This window comes from Gasterosteus aculeatus, chromosome X (genome assembly GCF_964276395.1).
Source record: "Gasterosteus aculeatus chromosome X, fGasAcu3.hap1.1, whole genome shotgun sequence".
NCBI lineage: Eukaryota > Metazoa > Chordata > Actinopteri > Perciformes > Gasterosteidae > Gasterosteus > Gasterosteus aculeatus.
The window spans coordinates 20,794,748-20,808,456 of NC_135698.1; the positions used below are offsets into that span (position 1 = coordinate 20,794,748).

Genomic DNA, 13,709 nt, shown 5'->3' on the forward strand with positions numbered 1-13,709 from the left:
TCAATTCACACTGTTTATTGAGAAGTGGCAGTTAAGGACAATGGTTTTCAATAGCAAGAATTAAAAATGACTTGTTCGTCACACTGCGGGGGAACAAAAGCAAGAGATAGAATATTTGTAACAGTTTAGAGACAGAAGAAACCACAAGCTGGTCCAATGCTTCACTTTTCATCTGCTTTCTTTGTATTCCTCTTTGTTCAGCTCCTCTTCCTTTTCTCATTTCCTTTTGTGCTTCATGAACAGAGCGTACAGGACCTTCAAGGTCGCGGTGGCGTCCAGGGAGACAATATCTGTTACATAATGAGGAGACATTTAGTGCGTATTTATAATGCACCTTCAGCATCTACCAAGGCGCTGGTGCAGAGGACATGCTGCTGCCTCCATCACCATCAGTAGCATTAGCTAATAGCTAATCTGTGCAGGTCAAGTGGAGCAAAAACCAACAAACATTAGATGGATCAAAATGTCCTTGGCGAGACGGATCCCAACCAATTGCACTCTGCCTTAAGATGCACTAACTGCATGAATGTGACATTAAGATGGACTCCACGCCGGCTAACCCAATTAATGCACGCAGCGCGCTGCCGTTTTTAGACCCTCCGTGCTGGGATCCCTCGTTCCCTCACTCTTATCATGCCAGTAATTAAAGTGAATTCAATTAGCCCCTTGCTCCCGTCTTAGATGAATTGTGCTGGTTCTAACATTAACAGTTATTGTGTTAATGGAGGATTTGCTTCACAGCTACAGACTCGCAGGCAAAATCCCGGCGAGGCTCTTGTGGCTGTGATTCGGCAATAACGGATCTGCAGGGGAAGCTGTTGTTCTATTCCGCTCCTCTTTCTTAAAGGTTTTTGAGGTTGATGTTCAGGTCTCCGTATGGGCCGGTCAAGTTATTCCTCAACAAATGAAAATCAACATTCTTTTATGAAGCAAACTTTGTTTGGGGGGGTATAACCGCATTAGATGAATTACATGAGGGGATTTAATGATAAATCATAAAAACACGCTGATAGCAAGTTGAAACTGACAAATCTGAAAAATGAACGAGGACTCTTTACTGTCCACAGACACAATCAGAACATGTCTGGGGTGTGTCTCACAACGCGGTGGTCCATATCTTCCTTCCAGTAGATTTAGCCACAGCGTTGAGGTTAGACCCCCCCGTGTCTATCAACGGGCACCAGAGGGGCATCGTCCCCTTGAGGCCGACTCCCTCGCAGCGCCGCTCGAGATGAGTGACGATAACCTCGGACTGAGACAATCATCCGCAGTCATTCGAGACACTAGTCACATATCACGCAAGCAATTTCATCCCTCCCTCCAAGACACGGTCAAAGCTGCACTCCACAGAGCCGCGGAGATTAAATCAAAGTACTCTCGCCTGCTACCTGATATACAAACAGATTTGGCCGCACAGATAAATGCTATCCAAAGTGGATATCGTCCAGATCAGTTTGACATCGCGGCTTGTTGTTGTTCGGTTGCAATCGTTTTGTTGTTGTTGTTTGTTTCCTCCGCATTTAGATTTGAGTTTCTTCCGTTGTCAACGGAGGCAGAGTGTGTGTTGTGTTATTTCCTCACCTTGTGGATCAACACGGGACATCTGAAGGCCTGAGTCATTGAGGAGATCCAAGGCCAAGGTCACATTGTGTAGCTAGAGTCAAAAACAAAATCCAGACACCGTATTTACGTGAAAAATAGTAATACAAAGATATTCGATTACTTTTCTTACGCCCATGGATTCACGCAGAGAAGCAGAAGCTCATTCAGCCACGATGTGTGTTAGTATTGGTAAAACGTTTTAGTCACATCTCCATGTGCGAGGTGGTCTTTTAGTTACAGTTACATTATACAGTTAACATTATTAAGTAACTCTTTAGTGGTGAAATAAGTATTACGGACGTTTACTGTAAAAATACTAGGTAGAAATAGTTACATTACATTAGTTTAAAGTTTACAATTACATAAAGTGCTCATTTCAGATTTAGGTAAATCCCATTAGATTACAATGAATAAACACATCACCTAATTAAAACTTTTAGCATATTTCTTTTAGTTTTTGATGATGGTAAATTTGATATACAGTATTTGCATAAAATAAAACTTTTAGCATATTTCTTTTAGTTTTTGATGATGGTAAATTTTATATACAGTATTTGCATAAAATAAAACTTTTAGCATATTCTTTTAGTTTTTGATGATGGTAAATTTTATATACAGTATTTGCATAAAATAATGTAAAACATGGGTAACTAGTGAGTTGTGGCATTACAATTTTACGTTATAAGTTATCGCACATTATACAGCTATGTGCTACACAATTCACCATCAAGTATTATGGATCAGGCCGATATATAATGTGCGCATAATCAGGAGCTTGTTAGTTCAATCATCATATTGGAGTGATTTATTCATGAACTGCTCATATCTGGTATGAAGGAGTAAATGAAGTAAAGTGTGATCAAATACATCAATATAAATGACACAGAAGTCAAATATTCATTTTATCATATGTAATTACAGCTATTTGTGGCCGCTTTCTGTACTCATTATCCAACATTGGGCTCTTAAAATCAAATCAGCTCAAATTAGAAATTCTTTAAAAAGGATACAGAAGTACTTTTCAGTCTGTACATATGTTCACTTTCCAAAAATATCACTCAAAAATCAAATAAATGCTAGTTGAGATTACTAGATTACGTTCTAATCCGTTTCTTTATTTCAAGAAATGAATATGTTGCAAATAAAACTTTCTAAGCCAAGTGTTGTGCTTGTGTGTGTGTGTGTGTTTGTGTGTGTGATGCACTTCCTTTTCTAACGTGTCAGCGTACCATCTCAGAATGAGTGACGGGGGTCAGGTTGAAGTCAGACAGTGGCACGAAGAAGCCTTCCAGCTGTCCAATCAGCAGCAGCAGAATCACACCGTCAGCAAACTGGAGGGAAAACACACCGGAGATTGCAGCCGGTGAGGAAGGTGATGTAATCGCACCAGAAGGGATCAATCAGTCCTCTCCTTTTGTACATGAAGGTGCTGCAAAGGTGCTTTTTACCTGTTTGTCCATATCAGTCACCTCCAGACCCACGGACGACATATTCTGGTTCACAAAGTGCAAAATGGCCTGAAGATAGACAAGGAGTTTTGCTGACATTTTAGGGGTGTATCAACATAATTGAATGTTAGAATTGTCTTGATTTATGGATTAATGACCAATGATTTCATTTGTTTTTTGCATTAAGTTTTATAGCCCAAATTTTAAATCAGTTAATTAAACAATTTGTAGCAGATTGATCTATGATACAAATAGTCGCCCCAAACATTAACTGAGACAGCGGATTCAAGTAAAGTTTGAATACTTTGATCCATTTTCAACATAGATGACAAAACATTGCTTTTCCGTTTGATCATTTCCAATGGATTAATTACATCATTCATCATATTTTTTTCCAGGCGTCTAACTAACAAACAAATGACAGTTATTTAAATCCTGTCTTTACAGAACAACATCTGCTCTGCTGGCAGAGACGGGGACGGTTAACTTCTCTCCTCGTCCTACCTTCTTCACCGCGTTGACCTTGTGAGCCTCCAGCCTCAGCAGTCGCTCGATGGGATCGTCCCCTGAGTGAGCAGACAGGTGGAAAGCTTTGCTCCAGTGACATTCAACATGTCAAATCGTCTCAACCTCCAACAGCTTTTTACTCACGTTCAGGCCCGCGTTGGGAGTCTGAGCCTGCGTCCCTGTTGAAAAACGACAAACAGAAAAAACAACAACCATGAGGTGTTTTCCTTCCATCGTCCAACAGGACAACAAACTGCTCACCTCTCGTCGGTCAGGACCTCCATCATTACATCTGATTTTATTCCACTTCTGTTCACCTGCGTGAAAATGAACCAACACTAAGAAGCATGAAGGAGAACTGGAGAAAAAGACTTAAGTGGAAACTCACTTGCATAACTACAACTTCAACTGTCACATTCTGTGGCAGATCCAGTTCAGGCTGGAACGCTCTCACCATGGCAACGAGCAGATGAAGAGTGGCCAGAAGGTCTTTGTTGTGGATGACTGACACACCAGAGAACAAAAACGCACACACGTGAATAAACACAAACTGAAATTGGATTACGACGTTAAAATAATCTCATCCTCCATTTTCTGTGAATATAATAGTTCTACGCGACGGCGTCTCTCTAAATAGTTTTGAGTTTTGACCACTTCAGACATGTTTTTTTCAGAGCCGGAAATGCCCTTTTGCTTAATGGCAGAGTGCACCTAATCCCATTCTGCAACGGCCATTCTCAAGCTATTTTATTAGTCTCAATGTTCATTCCTCATCAGACATTTCCTACGACTTCACATTAAAAGCATTCCACCGGCTTTCATTGTGAAGCCGCTGCAGCAAATGTCTCAGACGAAGTGCACGAAAAAAAGAATCCACTGAAAGGAGATTAAAACAGAACCCCAGCATGTCTATCTCCAACGAAATCCCTCACAGTTGGTGTAAGCAAACATGGCACTCGAGTGCTAACACCAAATCCTGACGTTATTTGAAGACGCTGCCAGAAAGGGCAGATTTGTTCTCTCGTTGCTCGGAGCCCAGTCGGCGGCATTACTCACGTTTGACGTTCCACTTGATCCGACTGCTGTCCTGCAGGCCGAGTCTCTGGTCCAACTGCTCCAGGATCAGTCCCAGCTTGAGGATCTGAGCAACGCTGGTCAGTGCCATCTCCTCCACAGACACGTGCACACCGGCCAACTTAGCTGTGGAAATCCTTACGGTTATTAACATGATGATGATTCCATTATTGTTGTATTTATTATTTAATGCGTTTCAAAAATGATATATGACAAGCTGTTAGGTGAAATACAAAAAGAAGGGTTAGATAATGTAGATAATGATTAAGTGGACGTCCAGCATGATGAATCACCACACTAGCCTTTCTTACTGATGTGTACTAACTCACACAGCAGGTGATGAAGCACCAGTCCGTCGTAGAGATCCTCCTCCAGACTCTGAACCACTATGTGCTCCGATTTCAAAGTGCCATTGATCCAATAAACCAGTACCTACCAAAACACAATTCATCACACAGTCAGATACAAACACCAGGCGCCGCCGACTGAGCCAAATGAAATTTAGTTTTGTATTCTCCTAATTGGTTTTCAATGATAATACACTCCTGAAGTTAACGGAAATGATGACAAATCCAAAATACTCCCCCCGAAATAACTGGATTTTATTGGTTTGCCCTCCCGACTCCGTATATGAGAGATGCCACGCGTTTTGAGTTATTTACTCGCTCTCTGCCGCTTGCAGGAAGCGCTTCTGCTGCCATCTTCTCCTATCAAAGCCTTGTTTTAAAGTCAGACCTAGCAGACTGTGCACACGACTCCTGAACCCCGTCTCCCTTCACCTCTGATAATTATGTTCATTAAAATTTGACCAATCTGTCCACCTCTCTCCATGCGTCAGATATTATTAATGCTCTTGGCTGCACACATATACACGCAGGCTCTGTAGTAGCATTCATCTCCAGCCCACTCAGGAAACACTCCCTTTGTATTCCACGATGAGCTTCATGCTGCAGTTTAATCGAAGACATGGATTCAGACAAAACTATGTGAAGATAACAGGAATTCATTTCTTACCTCCTTTAGTTTCTCTAGTTTGGGGTCTTTTAAAGACTTTGGCTGAATGAGCGTCTGCGTCTCTCCTGTGTGAAAATCAAATTGTATTGTTTCTTATTTTATAACCTGTACATCCTTTAATGCTGTGATTGACAGCTCCCTATCATTTCTAGCAAGTACTTTATTTTTTTAAAAGGCAACAACCACGTGTTTGCCCGTTGACGACACACACATGTCCTTTTTCTCAAAAGCCTCCCTGACCTGAAACGCCTGCACTCCATGAACTCGTTATGATAATGAAATAATGCTGATGGTTGCTGAGAATTGGAGGAAAAAACGTGCAAAACCAAATGTGAAGAACACTGTTCTTTGTAAAAATGGTGAAATGTGGTGAATGCACACATACCTGTCACGGTGTGGTTCACTTCCTGTTGTATTTTGTAGTTTTCTGCCACTCGTGTCCCCGGGTAACTTCACTTCCTGCCTTGTCATGTCACCCCCCTGTGATCGTCTTAATAGTTTCCACCTGTGTCCAATCACCTGCACCTCCCTTGTGTATTTAAACCGTGTGTGTCTGTTGTCACTTGTCGCGTCATTGTCTTTCGCCACGCATTCTCACCCTTGTCTATCGTCATGGATGTCTGCAGTTTCTTGCCTGTGAGTTTTTCCCCTGGTTCCTGTGGTTTTTGGCCTTTTGACTAATAAAGTCTTTTGTTTTTCGGAGAAGTCTGCATTTGAGTCCTGCCTTCTACCCGCACCCCTGACACATACCCTGAAAGGACTCAATGTCCACAGCGTCTTCCTCTTTGGGAAACTCAAAGACGGCAGCCTCCATCGCTCCTCCTCAAGACGAGATATTCAACAGCTGTCTGCAGAACCTGCAGAGAAGAGCAGCTTGAATACAAACCACAGAGGAATGAAGGAACACTTTCTCCATCAACATGTTTGTCTCTCTCAGCAGGGGCTCAGTGAGTGTCCTCCACCGTAATTTGCTCTCCTTCCACCTGCTGCAGGGGAGTTTCTCGCTGCCTGGCAGTGGAGGCGGCTGATTGCACCACCAGACAGTACGGTTGCATGAAAATAGACATTTCTGAACAAAAACAATTTGCGCTCAGTATATTTCTAGAGTTGGCTTTTGAAAGGTTTTGTTTCATGATTGAGGACGTTAAGACGTTTCTTAAAAGACAACTGAACAGGAAGATATTTGGTTTCTTCACTTCCTTTTCTCTCTTACAGCAGCACAGTACTGCAGCAGCAGCAGAGGTTTGCAGGGCTGCACTTCTCCCTCTGAACGCGTTGTTGGATCCCCCACATGAAGTAACCGACAAAGCGACCGGCTGCGTGTCAAAGTGCCCTTTTTACTGGATGTGAGGAAGAGAAAAGCTACCGGTGAGGAACTTTACTTTTCCTGGTGTTTTAAGTGTCCGGGGTTTCCTTTTCCTGAGTTTGACAGTCCCTTTCAAACAACGTCACAAACAAAAAGCCTTTTTGAATGAGCTTACCTTCGGTAGACGAGTTCCTTAACTGATGTTTCCAGACTGTCAAAACAGCAAAGTAAGAAGTAAAGGGCTGCGCTGTTATCTCAGCAAAAGGTTTAAATCGGATTCAGTCCGTTACTTGAAAGAAAATAACATGTTGCAAGGCCAGAAGGGAGGCGAGCACAAATGAGAGGATGTGACAAAGAAGGAAGCACTTCCTCTTTTTGATTCTGCCTTTGCACAGTTTCTTTTTTTAAGATAAGAGCGTCTATATAGTGTCACCAACTGCGCTCGGCGCTTTAATGATAACTATGTGAAAAACAAGGCAGACTCTCGGGTGCAAATTAATTCTTCGGAAAAACCACACTTGAAGGGGGCTGAGAGAAACGTGACACTCGGACGCCTGAACCACTCCGGCTCGACTCACACGTCTCCATCTGTGACCGGATCGATTCGCTGGCGTCCGGCCTCCAGCCTTCACACGGCTCCAACCAACAGCAAAATAAGGAACGAAAAACAGAACCCGCAAAAAGCTCTGCACGTGCACCAGCCTAGTGGAGGAATAGAAAAAGGTCCACCCATCAGCCTGTCGAAGGGGCAATCTGGGGGATGTGGAAGGTTACCATAGCAACAAAGGAACGAGACAAGGAAATAAAGGTCTAAAATAAACCCTTAATTCTTTTAGCAAAACCCAAATTGCAGGAATTGGCCCTTCCAAAGCCAATCTCGCTCAAGAAATCTTACCTATCACACAAGCAAGGGACATAATCAAATCCTCATTCTGTTTGATTTCAGGCATTTATTTCTTGATAGGCAAAATAAAAAACACACAAGCAAGGCATAGATTGACAAAGTTGTGCACTGCATCTTAGCAGGTCTGCAGGACGCACGGCACTCAAACTCTGCTTCAGGAGGACAGTGTGTCGACTCTTCTGGAAGGCCGGTGGACGCGAGGATACTGGGGCTCTCCCGGGTGGGGGGCCGGGGCGCCACTTAATTAAGGCAATAACGTTGGCTTTTAAAAAATGGCTTGAGATGCGTTGTGCATAGTTAAGAGGAAACGAGGATCATTCATACTTTCTTTAGCGGTCAAGTATTGGTGAGAGCATACAAAGCCTTTTCAGATATTATAGAAAACATTGCATTTCACATTTTCTTAAAGATATAGTTTCAGGCGAAATATGCATTCGCTTTATTAACAAGAGGCTGCGGGAGAAGTCACAGCCAGCTGCTCGTTAGCTTAGCTTAGCATGGAAACGGGAACATGAGAAACACATTAATTCATTAATATTATTAATCTATATTTTATATCTGCATATATGGATTTGGTTTCTCAAAAAGAGCTTAAAACAAAACTGATTACCAACAAAACAGCGAGGGAAAGTGTAAAGACAACAAATAAATTCAAACCATCTCAAAGTCATTCATTGAAAAGGGTTTTCCATAGTTATTGTTGCTTTTATAGTTCTTAACGGATCCAAAACAATATAAAAGTCTACACTGTGTTCAATGAGCTTCCCACAGAGTGTTATTTTTGCTTAGCTAAGCTAACCTGCTGCCGGCTATAAAGTTTGTTTAAGATTTAGCATACAGACATTAGCTTTGTATCAATCTTCTCATCAAACGATTGGCAAAAAAGCAAATATCTGTCTCTTCCAAAACTTATTTTAATATTTACACAAATGAATTCTTGGTACTATATAACATTATAGTCGACTTGACACAGAAATGTATTCTTATTTTAACATCCTGCCTTCATTCATTACTCCTGTGACAGCCCAGTTTTATAATGTGGGCTAAAGGTCGCAGGGTTTTCTGGGCTGAATTTAACATTCGAGGAAGGAATTAATAAATACTGACATTTGGAGATAAAAATACTAACATTCAGTCTTTTTCAGGCTACTCCCGACGGGTCTTTATAAGTCCCACATAATGATGACTTTCTGTCTCAGATGGTCTCCTCTAATGTCCAGACTATCACGGTAATAACTGCGCAGAAACATAGTAGCATTCAAAATAATATCCGGGGCTGAAACTGGAAAAGTTCAGTCTGAGTTTTTGTAGTTGGTGAACAGGTTGTAGAGGACTCTGAGGGTGGATTTTAGGTTCAGGTTGACAACATCTGGAAAACAAAATGGATGCATCAGAGATATTTAGTTTGATAAACGTGTTTTAAGATTAAGGATGAAAACATTTGACCTTTGACATGCACAAAACCTGATATTATATGATTTTTGGGTCACAGAAGCACATAATAAATGAGCTGTTCCAGCATGCAGCTTCTTCTGTGATGGATGTGGGACTACTTTCCCTCAAAGGTTATTTGTAATATTGAAAAACGAACATGCAGCTTGAAATAGCTCATCGTAGCTCCCATGAAACGTTATGAGGAGAGCACAGAAACCCTTTCTGTTCTCTTCATCAGTAACATGATATAACGCACCAGTGCTCATTAGCTTACTCTAATTTGTCATCACAAACAGGTCTTTGCAAAGTGATCCATGCGTGAACATTAAAGTAGCTCTGAGATTTATTTGAGTACATACAATTAGTGCTCTTAAATACATATTGAGCTGACGTGATTATGCTGTTTCCAGTTTAATTTAAAGTCGCACAACATTGAACACTTTATTCTTTCAATATAATATTCTGTGGATTTAAATGAGTAAGAGTGCTTGATATTAATTCGAAAACTCTGATTACAGTTAAAGTACGCGGTCACTCAACTGTTACTTAAAACTGTAACAGCATTTTGAACTGTAAAGGCAGTTTCTAGAGCCGTATGGGTTCATAGAATATATATTGCAGGAAATACGTACTTATGAACTAATAGTCAACATAAAAACTATGTGAAGCCAGAGAGACATATTTGGATCTTTTAAGTACGAACTGTGTCTGGAAAGAAGACGTGTCCCCCAGAAAGAACTCAGCACTCCATCCAGAATAAAGAACAAAGTCTCCATCTACTGGACAACCGTTGATACGACACCAACCATTAAAACACCCTCCAAATGGTCCCAAATGTCTATAAAATACCTTCTGGTCTGGCTTTGGGTTTCTTTAGACCTCCATCCTGCATCAGCTCAAAGGCAAACGCCACATTGTGGACCTGAAGGGAGACACAATGTGAAAGGTCAATGTACTGATGAGTCCCTAAAAATCTTCCCATATGACCAGATCTTTGGAGGGGGTGATCACCTTCTGCTCAAAGCTCTCAGGGGTGAGGAAGAAGTTGTATAGGGGGACAAAGTAGTTCTCCAGCAGCCCCATCAGCAATATCAGGTACACACCATCAGCAAACTGCATGCACATAGACATAAATACATATACAGACTGCACAACAATAAACAGCACATATAATGTTAAAGCTGCAGAAGTAATTAAGATTGGTAAATTATTTTATTTGAAAATGAAATGCTTGCATGTAAATAGAGGGATTATGAGAGGATAATTATGTTAAATAACGCAAATTATCATTTTAATAAACCATTAAATCTCTTACCTGAGACTCCAGCTCAGTAACTTCCAGGTTCAACTTGTTCAGATGTTTGTTCACAAAGGTGATGAGGGACTGGTAACGGGATCAACTTTAAAGGTTAATCCTTTCATTATCATTATTATTACGCTTTCCATTATGATCATTATTGTTCCGTTATTATGCAAAGAAAAGGTTCTTAATTACCGTTTTCACCACGTTGAGCTTGTCTGGCGCGTGATCCAACAAGGTATCAAATGCGTCCCTCTCTGTATGCAAACCATCATCAGAACCGTTTTACAATTTGGGACATTTTGAGATCTATTCTGTAAATACACGTCTACAGCTAGCAGACGATTAGCTTAGCTTAGCTTACACTTGTTGCTTTTGCACTTTATTGGTGCATCTCAGAGGTGTGAATAGATGTGTTTTGTCATCTTTAGACAGTCAGACTAGCTGTAACATCATATCAAATCAAACACATATAAGAGTGATTGATCCATTCAACTTTCAGTGGGGATCGAAACAAAACGCTGGACTATTCTTTTAACAATATACAAATATATATATATATATACTCATTTTTAACTAAAGACATAATCGTAATGCTGTAAGGTAAAATTTTGCTGAAACTCACCAAACCTTCCCATCATCATTCTGAAAAAAAACCCAATTAAATAATACTTAATAGTACAATAAATAATAGTATTGCATTATATCCAAGCATCAACGTAAAAGGGTGACATGCACGTACTCGGTGGTGCTCGTCAGCTCCTTGCTCACCAGAGCCGTCTGGAGGATTCCCTCCCGTTTCTGCTCAAACAACATCACAATGCTTCATTACTACGTGAGAGAGGAACGGATGCATCTTATTAAAACCACATGAAGAAAAAGGCAAATCCATAAACTGACACCGTGCTTTTTAATATTACGTTAGCGTCTTTATAGTGTCTCTGTTTCTGTGTTTTTTGCTGCCAAACTTAAGGACCAGATTTTCTTCTCAGAAATAACTACGCGTCTCCCTTTTCCTCCCTTCACCGTTGGAGCCATCGATGAGCCGCCTTGTTCACCACGTTGATGGACCACTTTACCTTGACGACCACCACCTTGGCAGAGACGTGCTCCGGCAGCCTGATGGGAGCCTGGAAGTGCATCGCAAGAGCCACCAGCAGGTAGACGATGGCCACCAGGTTCTTGGAGTGGATCGCTGTGACAGCAAAGCACGAGGGAGGACAGTCAGCTCGTCGAATCACGCAAACTATTGTCTTGAGATTAAAGCTGTGTTAATCAAGGTAGAAGATTATGTGTTGAACTGGTTTAACCCTGTAAAAACAATCCCATAACGTCTTTTGTGGTCGCAGCAGAGCCCCAATGATGTCATCAGATGGAGTCTTGATTATTAACAAAAACACTACATTACAAAATAGATGTTTGGGGTCTGAAGGTCGTGGGAATTTAGAAAGATGCAATGGATTGGCACTATGGGAAATGTAGGCATTCTTTTTGACGCATGAGTCAAATCGAGATATCTCTGTTCTTCTTTTTGGATCCGTCTCTCGGGAGTTCCTGAAATGTTCTGAAAGTGAAAAAGCTAATCTCTAAAGTACCAGTCGGTGTGAAACTCACAGTCCACGCTCCACTCGATAGTCCAGCCGTGAGGCCGCAGCAGTTCGTTGACGGCCTCCAAAACAGTCTGAAGCTTCTGCTTCTGGCCGATCTCGGACTGGGTCACCTCGGCCACGTTCAGCTTCCTGCCCGACAGCTTCTCTGCCAGTGTCAGGGAGAGCAGACATCAGCACACGCACGCACACACACACACACACACAGGGAAAGACTTTCCATTCGCAGAGGACAATCATCAATGATGTTCATGTTTCCATCAAGCAGCATAAATCAGTGGGTTGTGCTGAGCAGTTCAACTGCAGCAGGCATGCAATGTTTAAAACATGTATGTACAAGGCACACATTAGTTTGTGTGTTGTTCGTTTGAAAGCAAGGACTGGATCATCTGAAAAATGTACAAATGCAGCGGCTGCAGACAGCAGAAGCTCGTCTGTTCGCATACTGTACGTTCATATAAAAACAGGAAATCTCAAATGGGAACTGATGCAATACAAGAGGGAGAGAGCAGAAGGTGCAACCGAGATAAAAGTTTGAGAGTTTGAAAACTGAAAAAGGAATGAGGAAAATAACACACCCCTTCACAGAATGTGTTTTAGTTGCTGTTCTCACTTCTGCAACATATGGAACCAAATGTCAGTCCCGTGTTGCACTACCTGGCTGTTGTCATTTGCGTTCTTTACGTTATATTTTTGCACAGAGCTTGAGACATTTGGCTCGGCTGCAATAATTTAATACTGAATGCTCAGTTTTTAATTTGATTACATTAACCACTGATATTTAACATTAATAACTGCAAAATGTATCATCCGAATATTGTATTAACATTGTGTTACATGAATCTGGAAACGTTGTCAGCCTGCTGTAGCAAATGTCAGCCACAAGGGGGACGTCCCGAACAGACCAAAAACTCTAAAGACAACATATTCATTACAGAAGAAACAGGTTTCCAGCACCAGCTTGTCATTAAGTGAGATGTGTGACGGCAAAGAAACTAAGTTCTCACCAAATAACTTCTGGAGCACCTGTCCATCATAACAGTCCTCCTCCAGGTCTTTGACTATGATCCTGTCTTCCTCCAACTCGCTGTTGATCCAGTCAATCAGGACCTGGACGCAAATCGTAGGAAAATAAAGACAAACTTCTTGTTCTGTTTTTATATATTTCACTGCTCCGGTTGTCCCGAGGAGACGCGATGCTTTAGAACAACATATGATACCTTCAACAGATCTTTAAATTTAAGATTTTCCCGCGATGTTGGGTCCAACATGATCCTCTCAGCGTTCTCCTCTGCAGAACATGGGAGAGAAATTAAGACGCTCCATTTAGTTTCATTTCCTACACATGTAAGTTTCCACTTTGGACACATAAACGGATAAATGCAGCTGCAATCACACACACAGATACAATGTTCTTATCGGCCATACTTCAACAGTAATTCTCATGGTGACTGGAGAAAGGCGTCTCCCCCTTGAGCACTTTCATTTCCTCCTCCTCCTCCTCGTCTCCATT

General features: G+C 41.5%; 2 protein-coding genes and 1 long non-coding RNA gene across 7 annotated transcripts in view; 1 reads left to right on the plus strand and 2 right to left on the minus strand.

Annotated features, from left to right (window-relative positions):
* Positions 1-7,241, minus strand: parvg (parvin, gamma). Its single transcript, XM_040162038.2, has 13 exons — positions 7,127-7,241; positions 6,396-6,502; positions 5,646-5,710; positions 4,961-5,063; positions 4,614-4,757; positions 3,946-4,061; positions 3,819-3,874; positions 3,702-3,736; positions 3,555-3,616; positions 3,051-3,119; positions 2,832-2,933; positions 1,582-1,654; positions 1-290 (listed from the first exon to the last, which is right to left on the minus strand). Exons 2-13 carry the CDS (start codon positions 6,457-6,459, stop codon positions 217-219), a joined length of 963 nt encoding a protein of 320 aa, XP_040017972.1. The 5' UTR covers positions 6,460-6,502; positions 7,127-7,241; the 3' UTR covers positions 1-216.
* On the plus strand, positions 6,426-11,749 carry LOC120808832 (uncharacterized). Its single transcript, XR_013451194.1, has 3 exons — positions 6,426-6,592; positions 6,861-7,013; positions 11,582-11,749. It is a non-coding gene; the product is annotated as an uncharacterized LOC120808832 (long non-coding RNA).
* The window catches only part of parvb (parvin, beta), an 11,762-nt gene continuing 5,939 nt past the window's right edge, over positions 7,887-13,709 (minus strand). For all 5 annotated transcript variants that reach the window (XM_040162034.2, XM_078082992.1, XM_078082994.1 and 2 more), the window contains exons 3-13: positions 13,417-13,487; positions 13,204-13,306; positions 12,204-12,344; positions 11,669-11,784; positions 11,332-11,390; positions 11,215-11,234; positions 10,785-10,846; positions 10,605-10,673; positions 10,301-10,402; positions 10,139-10,211; positions 7,887-9,224 (exon numbers count right to left, since the gene is read on the minus strand). In XM_040162034.2, the coding sequence (XP_040017968.2) occupies positions 9,148-9,224; positions 10,139-10,211; positions 10,301-10,402; positions 10,605-10,673; positions 10,785-10,846; positions 11,215-11,234; positions 11,332-11,390; positions 11,669-11,784; positions 12,204-12,344; positions 13,204-13,306; positions 13,417-13,487 (893 nt within the window). In that variant the 3' untranslated portion in view covers positions 7,887-9,147. The remainder of the gene's footprint in view (positions 9,225-10,138; positions 10,212-10,300; positions 10,403-10,604; positions 10,674-10,784; positions 10,847-11,214; positions 11,235-11,331; positions 11,391-11,668; positions 11,785-12,203; positions 12,345-13,203; positions 13,307-13,416; positions 13,488-13,709) is intronic.